Raw genomic sequence first — 20,647 nt, 5'->3', positions numbered from 1 at the left:
CCAGTTGCTTTTAATGGGAAATGCTGTTTGCAGATGACACTCTGGTCTTTAGAGATGTTCTTTTCTATTGGATAAATCAGAAGATTCTGGAAAGTAAAATTACTCTGGCTTGATGTTGAGCATAAAGTAAATATGTGTCAGTATGAAGTGATAGGTATTGAAAAACCCTGGATTGGGAGTTAGTTCCTCTTATTCATTCACCAGATATTACCTGTCAGGAGCCAGGTACTCTTCTCTTGTGCTGAAGATACAACAGTGAAGAAAAGTAGGCAGAAACTCTGCCTTCATAGGAGCTCACAGTTTCGTTAATCCTGGACTCTTATAGCTGCTGCTACTGATTTTTACCTGTACCTTACCTTTTGGAGCTTTCCTTATTCACAAAATTGTACTAAGTGGTCTTTAGTGTCTTCTCTTGAAAAGTTTAATAATTCTGTTTCTTGTGTACACACTTATTTAATGTTTGTAGTGTCACTGTCTCTCTTTTCCCTGTCTTCTTACAGAAATGACAGAAGAAGAACAGTTTGCTCTGGCTCTCAAAATGAGTGAACAGGAAGCTAGGGAGGTGAACAGCCAGGAGGCGGAAGAAGAAGAGCTCTTGAGGAAAGCCATTGCGGAGAGTCTGAATGTAAATATGCTATGTTGAAAAAATTTGTGAGGATTGATCAGCAATATTTTATTTCTGCAGTGTCATGGCTAATTAGGAACTAGCTGTAGTAAGTAGTTCATAGGGTTTTCAGTTGACAAATATTTCCCATTATCATTTTTAAAATCTGTGTCAAATTGTGAACTCAATTTAGTGTTTTGTTAATTCTATATGGAAGAGTTTTCTACATCACAAATTTTCAGTCCATGTCTTAAGAGAACCATAGTATTTGGCAGCTTCTGAAAAGAGTTACTGAGTAACAAGAATCCAGAAGAGAGCAAGATAAGGTGTTACTTTCCCTGTATTGTGGGGAGAACAAAGGGAATGAGAACTAGAGGTGGGTTATGAAGGGACAGAATGAGCAGTATTAAAAATTTTCAAATAATATTACATTGTGATTTGAATATGTGTAATTGAAGTTATTTTAAATGTGAAAGATATTTGCCAGTGGCAGATCCTGAGCCATCCTTTATGCCATTCACTTTTCTATATTAGAAAAAGGTCTAGTATCTAGTATCTAATAGTGATCTAATACAGTGCTTTGTACATAGTAGGCATGCAGTACACATTGTGGAATTTATTTGAATTGGGCATCTACTTTTTGGAGAGGAGAATCGCTTAGGGACAGTGGACTCCTCTTTTTTGTTCTTCCTATGACCCTTCATGTATAGCTATCTTAATAATAAACCTGGTCTGGTGTGGGATCACTTGTTTCAGAGTTGCCGGCCTTCTGATGCTTCTGCTACCAGATCTCGACCTCTGGCCACTGGACCATCTTCACAGTCCCACCAACAGAAAACCACAGACTCTGGGACCACTGAAGGCATGTCTCCCTGTTCTGGCTCCTTCTTCTCATCAAGCATAACCATATCAGAGGGATATCATGCTGAGAGTAGATATACAGAAATGTCCAGAATCCCTTTGGTGGTATTAGAGAGGTTAAGTCAGATAGTAGTTGAGATCTAACTAATATCCAGCATACTTTTATCTCCCAGGAGAAGCCAACTTTTGGTTAAACCCAAAGAAGAGCCTTTTTTACCCACATTATGCAATTCTTGATAAGTGATAACTTACCAAACCCTCTTAATAAAAAATGGTTTGTCCTTAGCCCTACTTTTTCTCAAATACCTACAGGCATATGGCAGCTGGTACCTCCATCACTGTTTAAAGGCTCACATATCAGTCAGGGAAACGAGTCTGAGGAAAGAGAGGAGCCTTGGGACCACACTGAAAACACTGAAGAGGAGCCGGTCTCTGGCAGCTCAGGAAGCTGGGACCAATCAAGCCAGCCAGTGTTTGAGAATGAGAACGTTAAATGTTTTGACAGATGTACTGGCCACTTGGCTGAGCACACACAGTGTGGGAAGCCACAGGAAAGTACTGGGAGGGGTTGTGCTTTTCACAAAGCTGCCCAGGGTAGGGGGGACACATCTAGGCACTGTCTGCCTACCCCAGCAGATGCCAAAGGTCTCCAGGACATTGGGGGCACTGTGCACTACTTCTGGGGTATTCCATTCTGCCCTGATGGAGTAGACCCTAACCAATATACCAAGGTCATTCTCTGCCAGTTGGAGGTTTATCAAAAGAGCCTGAAAATGACTCAGAGGCAGCTCTTAAAAAAAAAAGGTTTTGGGGAACCAGTGTTACCTAGACCTCCTTCTCTGATCCAGAATGAATGTGGCCAAGGAGATCAGGCTAGTGAAAAAAATGAAGGCATCTCAGAAGATGTGGGAGATGAAGACAAAGAGGAGAGGCAGGAGTCTAGGGCATCTGTCTGGCACTCAAAAACCAAGGATTTCCAAGAAAGTCCAATTAAAAGCTTGAAAGAGAAACTTTTGTTGGAGGAAGAACCAACAACCAGTCATGGTCAGGTAAGGGTCAGTGATGCTGTGATTAAGGATGATTTATTCACAGATTAAACAAGGATTATTTTAGCTGTTTTTTTGTGTGTTGCCCTTTCCTCTTGACTTTTAAAGTAACACATATATGCTCACTCTGAAAAGTTAGGAAAGTACAGAAGAGTGTAAAGAAGAAAAAAATTGATCATAATACCAGCACCAAGAGGCAATCATTATTATTTTTATGCATATAGTTATTTTTTCTTTTAAATTTTTCAACAAAATGAAGACTTTTCTGTATAAACTTTGTTCCTTTCTCCTACTTAATAGCTTATCTTAGATCTTTTCCTATTCCTTATGCATTCGTGAAAACATTATTGTATCAGATGTATGTATCAGTTTATTTTTTGTTTTAAAATATGTATTTCTAAAAAGTTAAGTTTTTGAATAGGTAGTAATGTTCAACTGACTCAAAATTCAAAAAGATATAAATAAAGTTTGTCTTCTATCCCCATCCCCAGCCAACCAGTTCCCCTTCCTTGAGTCAGCATTTATTACTGTTTGCTAGTGCATCCTTCTGAGGATTTCATGTGGTGCAAACAATGTGTATAGATACTTTTCCCCACCTTTTATACAGCTGATAGCATACTCTTCATTATTCTGTACCTTGCTTTTTTCATTTACTGTCTCTATGGGATCATTCCATAACAGTACATAAAGAATTTCTTTTCTTTTGGAGGGAGAATGTGTAATACACTATGTATGAATGAGTTTATTGTATCTAATGTTCCTATTGGTGGACATTTAGGTTGTTTCCAAAATATTACTATTACAAACACTACTGCAGTGATTATTAATTTTTTTTTTTAATTGGAAGAGGATTATTACTTTTGTGCATAAGATGTTTCATCTACATGGGAGATTTTATAGGGTAACTTGTTGATGTAATTGGTAGATCAAAGTATATATGTGTTTACAATTTTGATAGCTGTTTCTAAATTGCCTTCTGTAGAGGTTGTATGAGTAGCAGCTGTTCCCCATACCCATACCAGTACCGTATTGTCAGGACTTCTTGATCTTTGCCAGTCTGAGGATAAAACACACTAGTATCACAGTACAGTCTTAATTTTCACTTTCCTCATGTGTGCTTGAGACCCATGTGTATTTCCTTTTTTGTCTGTTTACCTCTTACGGGCATTTTTCTTTTGTATCAGTCTTTTTCTTAGTGGTTTATAGACATCCTTTATGTATTAGGGGAAGTGGTCCTCTGTGATAGGAAGTGCAGGTAGTTTTCCAGTTGACTTTTTTACCTCACATAATCATGTGTTTCTGATTTTTGCTTGAGATTTTCAGTAATTTACTGAAAATGATTCCCTATTTGGGCACATTTGCCTTTTAAGTCTTTTTCTGAGATACCTAGATTATATTATATAGATATATATTTGTATATATGGTAGGTTAAACTTATATTCTGTTTTTTCTCTGAGTATTAACAATCATATAATTACAAATTCTTTATAAACTATAATTTTCAAGGGTATAGAATATTTTATTACTGTACTACTTTGTGTTGCTGTTATTGGACTCTGAGTTTTTGGTTTTGTTTTACAGTTATGCTATTTTTTTTTTTTTGTCTCTTTTAAGGGTTCAAGAAATGGTAGTGATAAGAAATTGCATTGTGTAGAGAGCATGGATTTGGAGTTTGAATTTTTATTTTAGTGTTTTAGTAACTGCCTTTGAGAAGGCCATTTAACTTCTGAATCTCAGTTTTAAAATATCTATAAAACGAAATTAGTTATTCGTATCTTTCAATAGTTTTAATGAATAAAGTGAATTATGTAAAATGTCTAGTTATAATACTTAGGAGATAATAGCCACTCAATAAATGGTAGTTTTCTCTAAGGGATCAGAAGGTTATTGATTGAAAATATATATAGGAATTTTTCTTACCTAGCAGCCTTCTTCATCCATGTTCTAGAAAGATAGCTGTGTGGAAAGATAAAGCATTTTTCTTAACAGTTCTTCCAGTGATTTGCCTCTCTTCCAAAGGAAAGTTAAGTTATGCTTATGATAACATTTTGTTTATCCATTGTGATTCAGAGATGCTTCTTAAAAGAATAATTAAGTCCACAGAGTGAATATTTAATATTTTACTGTAATTCAAGTTGTTAGTTTGAAAGATCCCAGGGGCTGGAGTTTTAGAACATAGACTTGTGTCAGGTTCTGAGGTTTTAAACCAGTGCCTTTAGAATAGGCTGGAAGTGATTAGAACCTAATAGCTGGCTTTTTAGTTGAAGTTCTCAAACTTCATGAACAGGCCACCAAATACTACACGTAGTATTATTATTTGGTACTATTTGGCTACAAGAAACCAAATCAAGCTAGCTTAATTAAAAAGAGGACTCGATCATAAAAAAAGATAGGTTCTCATAAATTCTCAAACAGAATGGTAAACCAAGCCTAGATAAGGTACTAGGTTTAGAAAATTCATCCCTGGCTCATAGTTATATCTGCTTCATTTTTCTCCCTGCAAACTGGCTTCCTTTGCTTCTCTGCTATACATGGTAGATGGAAGACATTGATCCCATAGTTCCCAAAGGTAAATACAAGTTACAGGAGATTTATTCTCTCCAAATTTCAACTTCAAACTTCTAGGAAATGACTTACAGCCCGTATGGAGTTAGTAATCCTCCCCAGCCCAGTTGTCTGTGGCCCAAAGGGGCTGTGATCCAAATTGTACAAATGGCTATGAGCCCACTGCTATACTACCATTCAAGGGGGGTGAGGAACAGTCCTCAGTAAAAGGAGATCAGGTAGACAACCTAGTAAATACTCAGTTTAGTCATTAACATTAATTTTAGAAATCACTTAGAACTTGAAAAATGCCCAAAAGTGTAAAGAACAAAGTTGAAAGTATCCACAGTCTTACGATCCAGTGATGTATTCCTTCATCTTTTTTCTATACCTATTTTTTCTATAGTTTAGATCATATTACTATATTTTTATATATTAACTTAACATACAAACATTTTCTGATGTATGTAATTTCTTAAAATTACTTAAGATCTCATTTTTAATGGCTGCTTATGAGTTTACCATAATATTTAAATTATTTTCCTATTGATGGATATTTCAGTTGTGGCAAACATCTAAGTAAAACTTTTATTTATTTAATTACACTAATTTGTGTCTTTAGGGATAGGGAACCAGAAAGATACTGGGTTAAAGAGTTATGAATGTAGAAAAGAAGACCTACTGTTTACTGCTAAATTGCTTTTAAGAAAGGTTGTTCAAATTTGTACTGTTTCCTTCCAGCAGTGTATGAAAATGCCTAGTTCAAAAAAAAAAAAAAAAAAACAAAAAAAGAAAATGCCTAGTTCACTGCAGTCTTGCCAATGTAGAATAGTATCTTTAAAAAACAAAGAGAAATTAATATCCTAATTCTATCAGCAAACAATGAAAATCTTGCAATTGTAATTTCACATCTTGGTCTTTTGCTTTCAGGAACTGGGTAGAAAGAGTTTATGTGCCTGTTAAACATTTTCAATGGCTTTGTATCACCGACTGAATGCACATGAGTTTGAGCAAACTCTGGGAGATAGTGAAGGACAGGGAAGCCTAGTGTGCTGCAGCCCATGATGTTGCAAAGAGTTGGATGTGACTTGGTGACTGAACAACAGCATGACTTTGCTGGAACTGCCCATATTTGAGACTCCTTGGTTAATAGAGATAGCAGGAGTCCCAGAAATAAGGACTCAGAGAAACATTCATCTTGGGGCAGATTATTTAGTCTATACGAAGGTTGCAAAAACTTTGTATAGACTAAGCAATTTGAATCAGATGATAACTGGTTTCTGGCATCACTGCAATTATAGAGAAGATTTTAATGAAGATGGAGGGGTCATCTGAATGGCTTTACAGCAGGGAGAAGGGTAGTATATTGATGTGGTCACTACTTTTCAGGGTCTGATCTTTGATTTTTAGTCCAGGTTCTGGGATTTCTTTCCTAGGTTGTGTGAGAATGTGAGAACTAACTTTGACTAACCAAGTATCAAGTTGGTATGTATACCAAATCTCTGTTACTTTATTGTGGAAGAGAGACATTTTCATTGACCAGAATACAAATACACCATCATACCTTTTTCAAGGATGAAGGATCTGGAAGGCTGAAATAATCATCAGAAAATGGAAATTTTAAGGTGTAGTTTACCTAGGCTATAGAAAGACCTAATAAGCTACTGGTGCCTGACAGCAGAGGACATTTCTATGGTGATCAGATGATGTGTATGTCTATTTGCTTTCACTTGCAGATCACGGTTTTGAAGCCACTGCTTGATTCTGGGTCTTTGGATTTTTCTTTTTTATTTGTTGCAAACTATCCATTTCCATTAGCGTATTTGTTCATGCGGAGTACAATGTCTTGATTAGGCCACAGCTTCCTTAGTGAAAGTTACATTCCTGTCATGTTTCCCTGTTCATTTTGATTAGCCGTGAATAGTCTAATCAAATTTTGTTTGCTTGTTTTGCTGTCTTATTTTCATATTCTGGAAGAACCTTACTTTGCCTCTGTGTTTATATCACTGCCTTTGAGGTATAAGTTTAGAAATTAAAAATGATTTATTGAAATAAAGACAGTTTTGAGATTCTGTATTGACATGGTTAGGAAGAAGATCATTTGGAGTCAGAAAGGTCCAAGCTTTGAACAACTTTGAACACTTTGAACAACTCCATGATTTTGGGAAGATAATTTAACCTGTTGAAGTTTCACATTCCTCATTTTAAAAATAATTTAATAGCTTCTACTTCAGAAGGTTCTTGTGAGGATTAAAGGATAACACATGTAAAGTGATTAGCATAGGCCTGACACATAATAGGTGTAACAATAATTTAAAAAAAAATTACACTGGCAAAGGTCGAGATGTGCTTTAGCCTAACGTAGAGGTGGCAGTATCTCATAACTTGTTGGTTAGTGCCTTATTTGTTTCTGAAGCCTGAGTCTTGATTGGCTAGTCATTCTAATAAAGTAAAATTCTATTGAATGGACACCAGGTGTCAGTATTTACCTTTTGGTGGTTTTTTTTTTAGATAACAGGAACAAAACAGTGTTTTGTCACCACTGAGTTCAAACAAATAGATAAAGTATTTATTACTGTTGTATTTTAGTCCTTTGGACGGTTTTGTTCAACCCTCCTTTTTCATGATGACTACATTCCCAATCATTGTACAGCTTTATCTTCTCTTTGACTGAGGACTCATCTAGGCTGTTCTTGTTTGTTAGTATATTTCATCATTTACTTGAGAGATAGAGAGGTGCCTAACTTGTTTAGGTTATTTATATTCTGTTAGAAGGCCCTGAAAATTTCAGCATTATATCTGTTGGAAGAAGCTTCACAGCCCAGGTACTTCCTCAGAAGTACCCCTAAGTCAGCAGTAGCTGCTTTTCCCACACTTTTCCATGCACCTACATTTAACGAGTTAACATTTGCACCAACTCTATTAATAGTCAAAGAAAATAAGTTTTTCCTTATCCGATCCCTATTTGTTGTGTTTCTTAAAAGATATCTTTTGTAGCTAAATATTAACCATAGTGGCAAATTCATAGCAAAAGGAATCTTTATAACCTTTTCTTTTGGATAGCCTATGTTATGTCTTGGTTCTACCAAGAGATACTTCTTTCCACTGAGAGCTGAACTTTTCTCTGTATTTCTTCCTTCCACAACAAAAGCTTCATAATTGCTTTTCTGAAATCATAATTCATTTCACTCGCTAATATTTATATGCCTTGTGTTTTACACAGTGCATTGTATATATTATCTTGTTTAATTCTCACAATAAGTGTGAAGCAGGTTTTAATACTATTTTAAGATGAGGAAACAGGTTGAAATGTTACTTATCCAGGATTAAAAGTTAATAGGTGATTCACCTGTGATTTAAATTCTACAGTGTTCTGATTCCACAGAATATGTTCTTTTACTTAAAATCACTGACTTTTGTAAAATGTTTTATTCTTATTACTATGTGCTAAGTGTTAATGTTGAACAATTACTATTTCTTTTTAAAGGAAGAAAAACCAGTTCATCTGTGCCTATATAATTAGGATTTTACATCTTTCTTTACAGTCTTCCCAAGGACTCTTTGTTGAAGAAACTTCTGAAGAAGGAACTTCTGTACCTGCCTCACAAAGGTAAGATAAATATTATTGTGGATCTGAATTCTCCTCTGATAGTACCAGAAGAAAAGATAGCCACATGAGTGAGACTGTATAGGAACAGCTTTCCCAGGGACCTTTTAGCTCTTTTATACACACAGCCAAAGAGAAATCGTTATCTTCCAGTTCTCAAATATGCATCTCATAGAAGCCTAGTGAATTAGGGTGGAAGAGATCTTAGAGGTTTACTTGTCTAACACAACTATCTTGGCACAAATTCCATCTACACTATTCCTGAAAAGCAGTCACATCCTGCTACTGTCTTAACGACACTCGCTTCCTATGCCAATAACAAGGCTCTGTAATGATTTCTTTACGGTCCTTGTCCTTTCTCCCTTTGTTCCTTATGCTTATGCTTATTTATCCACATATCTGAACCATATACATCTTTTAAAAAGACTTAAGATTTACATCCTCTTTGAAGCCTTTATATTATTCAGGCCACCCAGAATCAGTATCACCCTCACTCCATGTCCAGTGTCACTTTTAATATGATTTTATCTCATCTTTCCTTAAATGGCTGTATTTGTATTACCTTCTCAGTTATTCTTGATGGATGGATTGATTGATGGGGTTACCTTCTTAAATCTTCCTACTTTAATAACATGTAAAGGTTTATTTCATGCAAAGATGGGCTCAATAAAGGACAGAAATGGTATGGACCTAACAGAAGCAGAAGATATTAAGAAGAGGTGGCAAGAATACACAGAAGAACTGTACAAAAAAGATCTTCATGATATTCAAGATATCTTCAAGATATCTTCATGATATCTTCAGATAATCATGAAGGTGTGATCACTCACACTCATCTAGAGCTGGACATCCTGGAATGTGAAGTCAGGTAGGCCTTAGGAAGCATCACTATGACGAACAAAGCTGGTGGAGGTGATGGAATTCCGGTTGAGTTATTTCAAATCCTAAAAGATGATGGTGTGAAAGTGCTGCACTCAATATGTCAGCAAATTTTGAAAACTCAGCAGTGGCCACAGGACTGGAAAAGGTCAGTTTTTATTCCAATCCCAAAGAAAGGCAATGCGAAAGAATGCTCAAACTACCGCACAGTTGCACTCATCTCACACGCTAGCAAAGTAATGCTCAAAATTCTCCAAGCCAGGCTTCAGCAATATGTGAACCGTGAACTTCCAGATGTTCAAGCTGGTTTTAGAAAAGGCAGAGGAACCAGAGATCAAATTGCCAACATCAGTTGGATCATGGAAAAAGCAAGAGAGTTCCAGAAAAACATCTACTTCTGCTTTATTGACTATGCCAATGCCTTTGACTGTGTGGATCACAATAAACTGGAAAATTCTGAAAGAGATGGGAATACCAGACCACCTGATCTGCCTTTTGAGAAACCTATATGCAGGTCAGGAGGCAACAGTTAGAACTGGACATGGAACAACAGACTGGTTCCAAATCTGGAAAGGAGTACGTCAAGGCTGTATATTGTCACCCTGCTTATTTAACTTACATGCAGAGTACATCATGAGAAATGCTGGGCTGGAGGAAGCACAAGCTGGAATCAAGATTGCCGGGAGAAATATCAGTAACCTCAGATATGCAGATGACACCACCCTTATGGCAGAAAGTGAAGAAGAACTAAAGAGCCTCTTGATGAAAGTGAAAGAGGAGAGTGAAAAAGTTGGCTTAAAGCTCAACATTCAGAAAACTAAGATCATGGCATCTGGTCCCATCACTTCATGGCAAATAGATGGGGAAACAGCGGCTGACTTTATTTTTCTGGGCTCCAAAATCACTGCGGATGGTGATTAGAGCCATGAAATTAAAAGACACTTGCTCCTTGGAAGGAAAGTTATGACCAACCTAGACAGCATATTAAAAAGCAGAGACATTACTTTGCCAACAAAGGTTCGTCTAGTCAAGGCTATCGGAGAAGGCAGTGGCATCCCTCTCCAGTACTCTTGCCTGGAAAATCCCATGGATGGAGGAGCCTGGTAGGCTGCATTCCATGGGGTCGCTAAGTCGGGCATGACTGAGCGACTTCACTTTCACTTTTCACTTTCCTGCATTGGAGAAGGAAATGGCAACCCACTCCAGTATTCTTGCCTGGAGAATCCCAGGGACAGAGGAGCCTGTTGGGCTGCCGTCTGTGGGGTCGCACAGAGTTGGACACAACTGAAGTGACTTAGCAAAAGCAGTAGTCAAGGCTATGGTTTTTCCAGTGGTCATGTATGGATGTGAGAGTTGGACTATAAAGAAAGCTGAGCTCTGAAGAATTGATGCTTTTGAACTGTGGTGTTGGAGAAGACTCTTGAGAGTCCCTTGGACTGCAAGGAGATCCAACCAGTCCATCCTAAAGGAGATCAGTCCTGGGTGTTCATTGGAGGGACTGATGTTGAAGCTGAAACTCCAATACTTGGAGTTTCCGCCACCTGATGCGGAGAGCTGACTCATTTGAAAAGACTCTGATGCTGGGAAAGATTGTGGGCAGGAGGAGAAGGGGACGACAGAGGATGAGATGGCTGGATGGCATCACCGACGCAATGCGCATGGGTGGACTCCGGGAGTTGGTGATGGACAGGGAGGCCTGGTGTGCTGCGGTTCATGGGGTTGCAAAAGAGTCAGACACGACTAAGCAACTGAACTGAACTGAACTGAAAGGTTGATTGGTTATAAACTGCATTAATTAGGTCAGACATCCAGTTACTTTTCTCTTTTATCATTAGTTGACCTTTAGGGATTATTCAAGAATTTAATTTTGTGTTAACTGACTGTCATCTCCCAAACAATAGTTGAGGCCCAGCTGTCATTTGCTATTACTTAAGTTGATGTTCTTAGGCTTTTGGTTAAGTTGATAGTACTGGGTGTTTCTTTCTGAGCTAAAGAATGTGACTTTGGTTTGATTCTCCTGCTGTTAAGACAGTTTTGGAAGTGGTTTTAACCGGAGTAGGCCTTCTGCTTCCTGCAGGCCTCTCTGCTTTGTTGTGGTGAGCCTTCTGCAGAGCAGATGTAGGTTTTAATAAATGATTATACGCTTTGTCACCAGGAGAGAGTTGGAATTACAGGCAATGTGGTTTGACTTCAAATTGATTAGCCCATTTAATAAATGTCAGCAAATTGTTTTGTGATGGACCCTTTGAATAGAGCTCTAATATTACATACAGAATAAACTGTATCTGGCTTAGGTTTATAACAAATGCTCTGAGATGTTTTATTTAGAGGGAGTAATCACTTGTGGTTTCTTATCAGGATTTAGTTATTTATCATGAATCAGTGGTGGTTATTCTCTCTTCTCTGTGGTTCTTGGTTGTTGTGAGGATTTGTTTTTTTAAGCATTCTCTTGCATACTTGATTAAACTAATTGTAAAGCTCTGTGAAGCATAAGGGGGCTAGCTCAGATGCTCAGATCTCTTAGCCATGTGCTCCTATGTCAGGAAGAGATTGCACTCCATGAGCAGTCAGGCTAAACCAAAATATTGGAAGAGGGTAGACTTTCATAATTATGTTTTCCTCAGAAGAGATACTCAACTTGGTTGGACAGATTTTTGCTGTAGGCAGTTTGGAATTGTATCTTGTTTTTGTTGCATGTAGAGCCACATCTTGAGATAAATAGGAAATTTAACTGCAAGGTGAGGGAAAAGCTATTGTGTCAGAAGAATCTTCATATCTTCTCTTATGAGTTTACAAAACTCTAGCTTTCAGAACGCTGAGATGGAGACTGTAAAACACTTTTGACATCCTTATATTGGAGTAGACTTTTTTTTTGGTCTTCTGTGGTTCCATGGAGAGTCCTTACCCTTCAACCTTCCTTTGTGAAGACTCCAAAAGGGGATTCTTTTCATTCAGTGATTTCACTGAAACCAAAGTTGTAAGCATATTTATTTTCCCTATTTTGGATGTGGCGTTTTCACTGCTGATTCCTTGCTTCCCTGTTGTGCTTTTGTGGTATTGGACAGCAGGTATCAGATTACCTGTGGCTTTGTGAAAGACTAACCATTGCTTTTGGTCCTGTGTTCTGATTTATTTTACTGGGAATTCACTTGGGGTTTGATTCTTTTTTCAGCATTGCTGCTTTGACCAGTAAGAGAAGTTCAGCCTTTATGCCAAAGAGTTCTGTGGAGGAAATCACTGTGTGTCCTGGTAAGTACCCCACTGTGTTTTTACTAGTTTCTGGTCCCTACCTTTTTGTGTCTATTAATTTTTCTGACTTTTCCAACCCACTCTTAGGAGGTTTATGTGTGATTGATGTGTGTATGTGTTCATACAACACATATATATATACATACACTTATTTTGATGGACATTGGCTCTGCATCTCACATTTTCTCTTCTTAGAGATAGTTTGAAATTAACATGGCTCTTTTGTCTGCTTGTTTACTTACTGGTGTCATCAGAGATGGCAGCAAAGCCTTCGGAGCGTTTAACTCTACATTCAGAGCCAAGAGGACTTTGGTTTGGTTTATGGCTTCTCAAAGTGGGTTGTCCTCAAATTTGCATGTCATTAAGCAGTTTTTCTCACTGAGGCTTTTACTGGTTAGTTTTACATTGCCATTCATGGAGTCCATTGCATAGGGAGTTCAGAAATTGAATTTTGTGCACAGTTCTGTCATTGACTTATTTTTAATCTCCAAATAGATACTTAACCTGGTTAAGTATACTTTGCTTTTGTTAGTAATAATGATGAAAATACACATGTACTTTGTTTAAGGTTTGAGAAGATGTTAATTGAAAGTTGCATATGAAAAGGTTTTGATATACAAAATAGTTTAAAATGAACTAAGATATCCATTATCTAAGTAAACTCTTCAGTTGAATCATTGTATTATGTGAAGAATTATTTTGTGATATGAATCACTACTTTCTAAGGAATTTGTTTTAGCTTAAATATATATATATATATATATAGTATATTTGGCTTTTCTTAAAAATGAGGGCTAATATATACATTATCAGTAGCCTCATTCACGTGAGTAACTTCCTCTTAACGTTTAAACTCTTTGGACAGCGAGAATTGGACAAATGTTACCTTAAGTCATATTTAGTTTTTCCTGAGGTTGCATATAACCTGTTAGTGTCAGAGAGACTCGTAGTTTTCTTTTTGGTTCCTTTCAAGTTTTTTCCCACAGAGACTCATACTTAATTTACACATTAGTCTAGGAAAGTCCTGCCAAAGTTTAAACATTCGGCAGCATATTGTAAAAGTCTTTCTTTACTTATTTTTAAAGTTTAACTGTGGTCATTTTTGTTGAAAGTGGTTTCTTTATTATTTGAAGTTTATGTGGATTATTGTCTAATGATGGCACTACCAAGTGCCATGATTTTGGCAGAAGCTCTCAGGAATATGGTGTCATTTTTGTGAAAAAATAGCATTACTCCCTCTCCATGTAGGCCTGTTGACCTATGTCATCCAGAGGGACGCAGTAAGTTAAGGATGATGGCATGTGACATCACCCTGGGATCTTGCAAGAGGAACCTGCAAATACAATAATATTGAAATCCCTAATGAGAGGAAAGTTAATGAGGAAAAAGCAAGCCCTTCATCACTGTGGTTATATAACTTTTGTGATCATGATTTGCTGTCATTAACCTGCTAATTAACTCCAACTGTTTGTTGATATAAGCCACTTCTAAATGAGTTAGGTAAAAGGTTTCCCTAACATTATTGTTCTTTTTGCTAAGAAAGTATAACTACTTCTCCATGGAGCTAGACTCCTGAGTCTCTATAATTTAGTGACTTAAAGACTTAAAACGTAAGACACCATAAAACTCCTAGAAGAAATCATAGGCAAAGTATTCTCTGATATAAAATATATTAATGCTTTCTTAGGTCAGCCCTCCAAGGCAATAGAAATAAAAACAAAAATAAACAAATGGGACCTAATAAAACTTACAAGCTCTTACATAGTAAAGAAAACCATAAACAAAGCAAAAGATAACCAATTGAGTGGGAGAAAATATTTGCAAACGATACAACTGACAAGGATTTAATTTCCAAAATAGACAAACAGTTCATATACCTCAACAACAAAAAACAAACACCCTAATCAAAAAATGGGCAGGAGACCTAAATAGACATTTTTCCAAAGATGAAATACAGATGGCCAACAGGCACATGAAAACATACTCAACATTGCTAATTATTAGAGAAATGCAAATCAAAACTGCAGTGAGGTACCATTGACCTCACACTGGTCAGAATGGCCATCATTAAAAAGTCTACAAATAACAAAATGCCGGAGAGGGTTCAGAGAAAAGGGAACCCTCCTACACTGTTGGTGGGAATGTAAGTTAGTACAACCATAATGGAAAACAGTATGGAGTTTCCTCAAAAAACTAATAATTACCATATGATTCAGCAGTCCCATTCCTGGGCATATATTCAGACAAAATTATTGATATAATTAAAAAAAAACACAGCACTGTTCATAGCAGCACTGTTTGCAATAGCCAAGACATGGAAGCACCCTAAATGTCTATCAGCAGATGAATAGAGAAAGAAGATGTGGTGTATATGTGTATACATACATGCACACACATACACACAATGGAATATTACTCAGCCACAAAAAAAAAGAATGACATAATGCCATTTGCAGCAACATAGATGAAAGTAGAGATTATCATAGTAAGTGATGTCTGAGTTAGAAAGAAAGATAAATACTGTATGGTATCACTTATATGTGGATCTAAAATATGACACAAATAAACCTACCTATGAAATAGAAACAGACTCACAGACCTAGAGAACAAACTTTTGGTTGCCAAGAGGGAGTGGGAGAAGGAAGAGTAGGAGTCTTGGGTTAACAAATGCAAACTGTTATATACAGAATGGATAAACAATAAGGTTCTTCTGTATAGCACATAGAACTATATTTCATTTCCTGTGATAAACCATAATGGAAAAGAATGTAAAAAGACATGTATATTATGTATAGGAGAAGGCAATGGCACCCCACTCCAGTACTCTTGCCTGGGAAATCCCATGGACAGAGGAGCCTGGTGGGCTGCAGTCTATGGGGTCGCAAAGAGTCAGACACAACTGAGCGACTTCACTTTCACTTTTCACTTTCATGCACTGGAGAAGAAAATGGCACCCACTCCAGTATTGTTGCCTGGCGAATCCCAGGGATGGGAGCCTGGTGGGCTGCCGTCTATGGGGTCGCACAAATCAACTATACTTCAATAAAAATAAGATATATAATTTAGAAGCTATGTATAAAAATTTGTCCTAAATGAGTGAAATACAGATTGAGTATAGTAGTCCATCTTACCTATTTTGTTTTGTCTCATATTGCTTACAGTTCCTGGGGTCTGATACTCAAATTATAACGTCATGTTAGTGAAGAAGCAGGATTAGAACATCATGCCCACATTGTGCATGATGCTAACATTATTTATTTCTATGAAGCTAATGTCCTCTTAATTTGTCACTGTCATTGAATACATAGTTAAATGTTTCAACCATTTAGAGAAAGCTTAATGAAGGACTTTTATTGTTACAGTAGTGCAAGCAGTGAGCAGCTCTTTTATTTTCTAACAGATTAAATGTCATTTTTGAAAATATCTCTCAGGAAAGCTTGATAGAGAAGATTTTGAAGTTTATATACTATAAGTCTTTTTCCAACAAGGTGGTGAAATCTGTGTGTGTAACCAGTTTCCAAAAAGTTATGATGTATTAAAATATGATTAACACTAGAAATGTATATAATCATTCTTTGATGATTGAGAAACTACCTCAGTGCCTTTTAAGTATACTATTAGCCCAGCATTGGCCACTTACTGTATTTGTGAAGCACAGAAATACCAGTTAGATGTATAGTGTGTATAGTGTAGATAACAGAAAACTTATTGGATTGTGTTCCTCTGATAAGTTTCCTTTCTGGACTTACTGTCATCTTTTGAAATATTGTTTCTGTTCTTATATCAAGTGATAGATGTCTAGACCAGAGGTTGACAAACTTTTTCTATTAAGTTGGTACAAATGTAATTGTGGTTTCAGACTGTGAATTTTAAATCATTATCACTAGGCTCAAACACATCTTTATTAATCAAAATAGGAACTGTTACAATCAACACATTTTGCCAACTAGAAATAAGTTTGTTTATTCCTGTAGCATAAAAATCTGTGTTTTGGGATTCGATGAACTCTTAGCGTTTTCTGCCTCCTGCTGGTTGTGAAAGCACTTTCCCTGTAAAAAGGTATCGAGATGGTTGAAGAAGTTGTAGTCATTGGCGAAAAAAAAAAAATCAGGTGAATATAGATGAGGGAAAACTTTGTACCCCAATTTGTTCAACTTTTGAAGCATTGGTTGTGCGATGTGCAATTGGGTGTTGTACAGAAAAAAAGCCCTTTCTTTTGACCAATGCTGGCTGTGGGCATTGCTGTTTTTGGTGCATCTCATTGATATGCTGAGCATACTTCTCAGATGTAATGGTTTGGCTGGGATTCAGAAAGTTGTAGTGAATCAGACAGGCAGCAGACCACGAGTGACCATGACCTTTATTGGTGCAGGTTTGACTTAGGGAAATGCTTGGGATCTTCTCGGTCCAGCCTCTGAGCTGGTTGTCTCCAGTTGTCATATAAAATCCACTTTTGGTCACATGTCACAAGCTGATCTAAAAAATGGTTCATTTTTGTTACATAGAATAAGAGAAGATGACACTTCAAAATGACGATTGTTTTGACTTGTGGTCAGCTCAAGAGGCACCCACTTTCTGAGCTTTTTCACCTTTCCAATTTGCTTCAAATGCCAATTGATCATAGAACGGTCGACATTTTCTTTGGCAACTTCTCGTGGAGTTGAAAGAGGATGGGCTTCAGTGATTGCTCTCAGTTGGTCATGGTCACCTTCTGTTGGCTGGCCACTATGCTTGTCTTCAAGGCTCTTGTCTTTGCAAATCTTCTTGAACAGCCACTGCACTCTATGTTCATTAGCAGTTCCTGGGCCAAATGTGTTGCTGATGTTGCAAGTTGTCTCTGCTGCTTTACTACCCATTTTGAACTTGAATAAGAAAATTGCTCAAATTTGCTTTTTGTCTAACATCATTTCCCTAGTCTAAAATAAATACAAAATAAACAGCAAGTAATAAGTCATTAGCAAAAAAACATAAAATGAGAAATGCACATTCAGTTCAGTCGCTCAGTTGTGTCCAAGTCTTTGTGACCCCATGAATTGCAGCACGCCAGGCCTCCCTGTCCATCACCAACTCCCGGAGTTTACCAAACTAATGTCCATCGAGTCAGTGATGCCATCCAGCCATCTCATCCTCTGTCGTCCCCTTCTCCTCCTGCCCCCAGTCTCTCCCAGCATCAGGGTCTTTTCCGATGAGTCAACTCTTCGCATGAGGTGGCCAAAGTGTTGGAGTTTCAGCTTCAGCATCAGTCCTTCCAATGAACAGGACTGATTTCCTTCAGAATGGACTGGTTGGATCTCCTTGCAGTCCAAGGGACTCTCAAGAGTCTTCTCCAATACCATGATGTATAACATAGCTGCATTTATTTAAGAATGTATTCTAATAACAAACAGCAAATTTCAACAGTACAAAACCAAAATTACTTTTGCACCAACCGAATATAAAAAGACTAGATAATAAATATTTTAGGCTTTGTGGGCCATACAAAGTACTTGAAATTACTCTGCTATTTTAACTTGAAAGCATTCAAACAGTATAAAGAAGAATGAATGTGGCTGTGTCCCATTAAAACTTTATTTTCAAAAACAGGCAACTGGCTCTACTTGACCCATGAACTAGTTGCAGATCCTTGAACCAGAGCGTGAGGGGTCCCCATCTTACTGGCTTGGCCAAAAAGTTCCTTCAGTTTTAAAAGTAAAAATAAAAGACACATTTTTTATTTTCACCAAGAACTTTATAGAACAGTGTATTCATTGTTTCGTTCCACTACCTTCTGCCATTTTCCAGGCAACTTCATAATTCCATTTTCCCAAAACTTATTATTTTATTTTTTAACAAAGAACTGCTCCAGGTGCCTTTTACAGTCTTCCAGAGAAAAGAAATTTTTTCCATTAAGAGAATTTTGTAGAGACCAAAATAAACGTATATCTGAAGATACAGCTTTTGGCAAATACAGCAGAATGAACTTCCTAGCCAGGATATAGCAGGTTTTGCCTGGTCATCAAAGAAACATGCATCATGCATTATCTTGATGGAAGATTATGTATTTTCTTTTGACTAATTCTGGATCCTTTTCATTGAGTGCTGCTTTCAGTTGGTCTAATTGGGAGTAGTACTTGTTGGAATTAATCATTTAGCTTTCCAGAAGGACCTTATAAAAGACGGCTCCCTTCCAATCCCATTATATATACAGCATCACCTTCATTGGATGATCAGCCTTTGGTGTGGTTGGTGATGGTTCTTCTCACTTGCCCTATGATCTCTTCCATTCCACATCATTGTACAGTATGCACTTTTCACTGCCTGTCACAACTTGCTTTAAAAAACAGAATGTTTTTGTTGCATTTAAGTAGAGAATTGCATATGGAAGTATGGTCAAGAATGCTTTTTCTGCTTAATTTATGTGGCACCCAAACATCAAAGCTATTAACATAACCAAACTGGTGCAAATTTTTTTCAACACTTGATTTGGATATTTTGAGTATATCGGCTTTCTCCTGTGTGGTTAATGTTGATTATTCTCAGTTAATGTCTTGATTTGATTGCTGTCAACTTTAACTGGTTGACCTGACTGTGGAGCATTGTCCAGCGAGAAATCTTCTGCACAAAATTTTGCAAACCGCTTTTGACACATTCGATCAGTCACAGCACCTTCACCATATACTGCACAAATCTTTTTTTGTTTCAGGTGCATTTTTACCTTTCTTGAAGTGATAAAGCATGATATGCCGATAATGTTGTTCTTTTCTTTCCATCTACAGTACTAAAATGGCTACACAAAATCCACCAGTTTTGATAGGTTTTTTAAAAAATGCATGCTGATATAACAGCTGTCACAATACAATCTAATAAAATTGTTTCAAATGAAGTTAAAGACAACCAAGTAAAGAGAAACCTTTTGGCCAACCCAATACTTCTTATTGCTAGTAGCCTATACAGTGCCTGGAACTTCTTTCATAAATATGTATTGCATTAATGTTGAATTAATAGATGCTGCTTAAAGAATAATTAAAGAAAGGCATATCTTTGAGAGTGTATTTGTATTTCTGCTCCCAGTTTTTATATCTTCTCTAATCATCCCTTTAGCCTCATAATTAGCATTGGCATTTTTTTTTTTTAAATGTGTAAATATACTTTAAAGCCAGAACTGTGCTGGAAAAGAAGACAAATGGATTAACAGATGAATGAATAAACAAATTGTGTTATAGCCATACAGTGGAATACTATTAGGCAGTAAAAAGGAATGAACTACTGATATATGTAACAACATGAATGCTTCTCAAACACATGCTAAAAGAAAGAAATCAGACACAGAACATGACACACCGTGTTATTTCATTTATATGACTTTCTAGAAAAGGCAAAACTGTAGGAACATAAAATAGATTGATCATTGCAAGGAGCCAAGTGGGAGGGGGATTGACTGCAAAGGGGTACATAAGAACTTTTGAGGGTGCTTGAAATATTTTATATCTTGATTGTGGTTATGTGATATAAAGATACCATGTATACATTGTATGCATTTGTCAAAACTTACTATATACTGAAAATTGGTGAATTCTGTTGTATATAAATTATGCCTCAGTAAAGTTCTTTTTTTAAAAATGGAGACCACTGTTAAAAATTTTTTTTAATTTATTTAGTTTTGACTGTGCTGAGTTTTCGTTGCTGTGTGGGCTTTTTCTGTATTGTGGTGAGTGGGGGCTACTCTCTAGTTGTGTGGGTTTCTCATTGCTCTGGCTGCTCTTGTTGTGGAGCACAGGATCTATAGAGTGCAGGGCTTCAGCAGCTGTGGCATGTGGGCTCAGTAGTTGCAGCTCCCGGGGTCTAGAGCACAGGCTCTATAATTGTGGCATCTGGACT

General features: G+C 37.0%; 1 protein-coding gene across 1 annotated transcript in view; it reads left to right on the top strand.

Annotated features, from left to right (window-relative positions):
- Positions 1-20,647, top strand: part of UIMC1 (ubiquitin interaction motif containing 1) — a 109,737-nt gene that overhangs the window by 38,157 nt on the left and 50,933 nt on the right. Inside the window, exons 3-7 of the mRNA XM_070374125.1 lie at positions 501-625; positions 1,361-1,466; positions 1,778-2,514; positions 8,601-8,665; positions 12,714-12,790. Of these exons, the coding sequence (XP_070230226.1) occupies positions 501-625; positions 1,361-1,466; positions 1,778-2,514; positions 8,601-8,665; positions 12,714-12,790 (1,110 nt within the window). The remainder of the gene's footprint in view (positions 1-500; positions 626-1,360; positions 1,467-1,777; positions 2,515-8,600; positions 8,666-12,713; positions 12,791-20,647) is intronic.

Source organism: Bos mutus, chromosome 7, assembly GCF_027580195.1.
Source record: "Bos mutus isolate GX-2022 chromosome 7, NWIPB_WYAK_1.1, whole genome shotgun sequence".
Classification (NCBI taxonomy): domain Eukaryota; kingdom Metazoa; phylum Chordata; class Mammalia; order Artiodactyla; family Bovidae; genus Bos; species Bos mutus.
The sequence above is the reverse complement of the archived record's forward strand: the minus strand, read 5'-3'. Positions and strand labels throughout refer to the sequence as shown.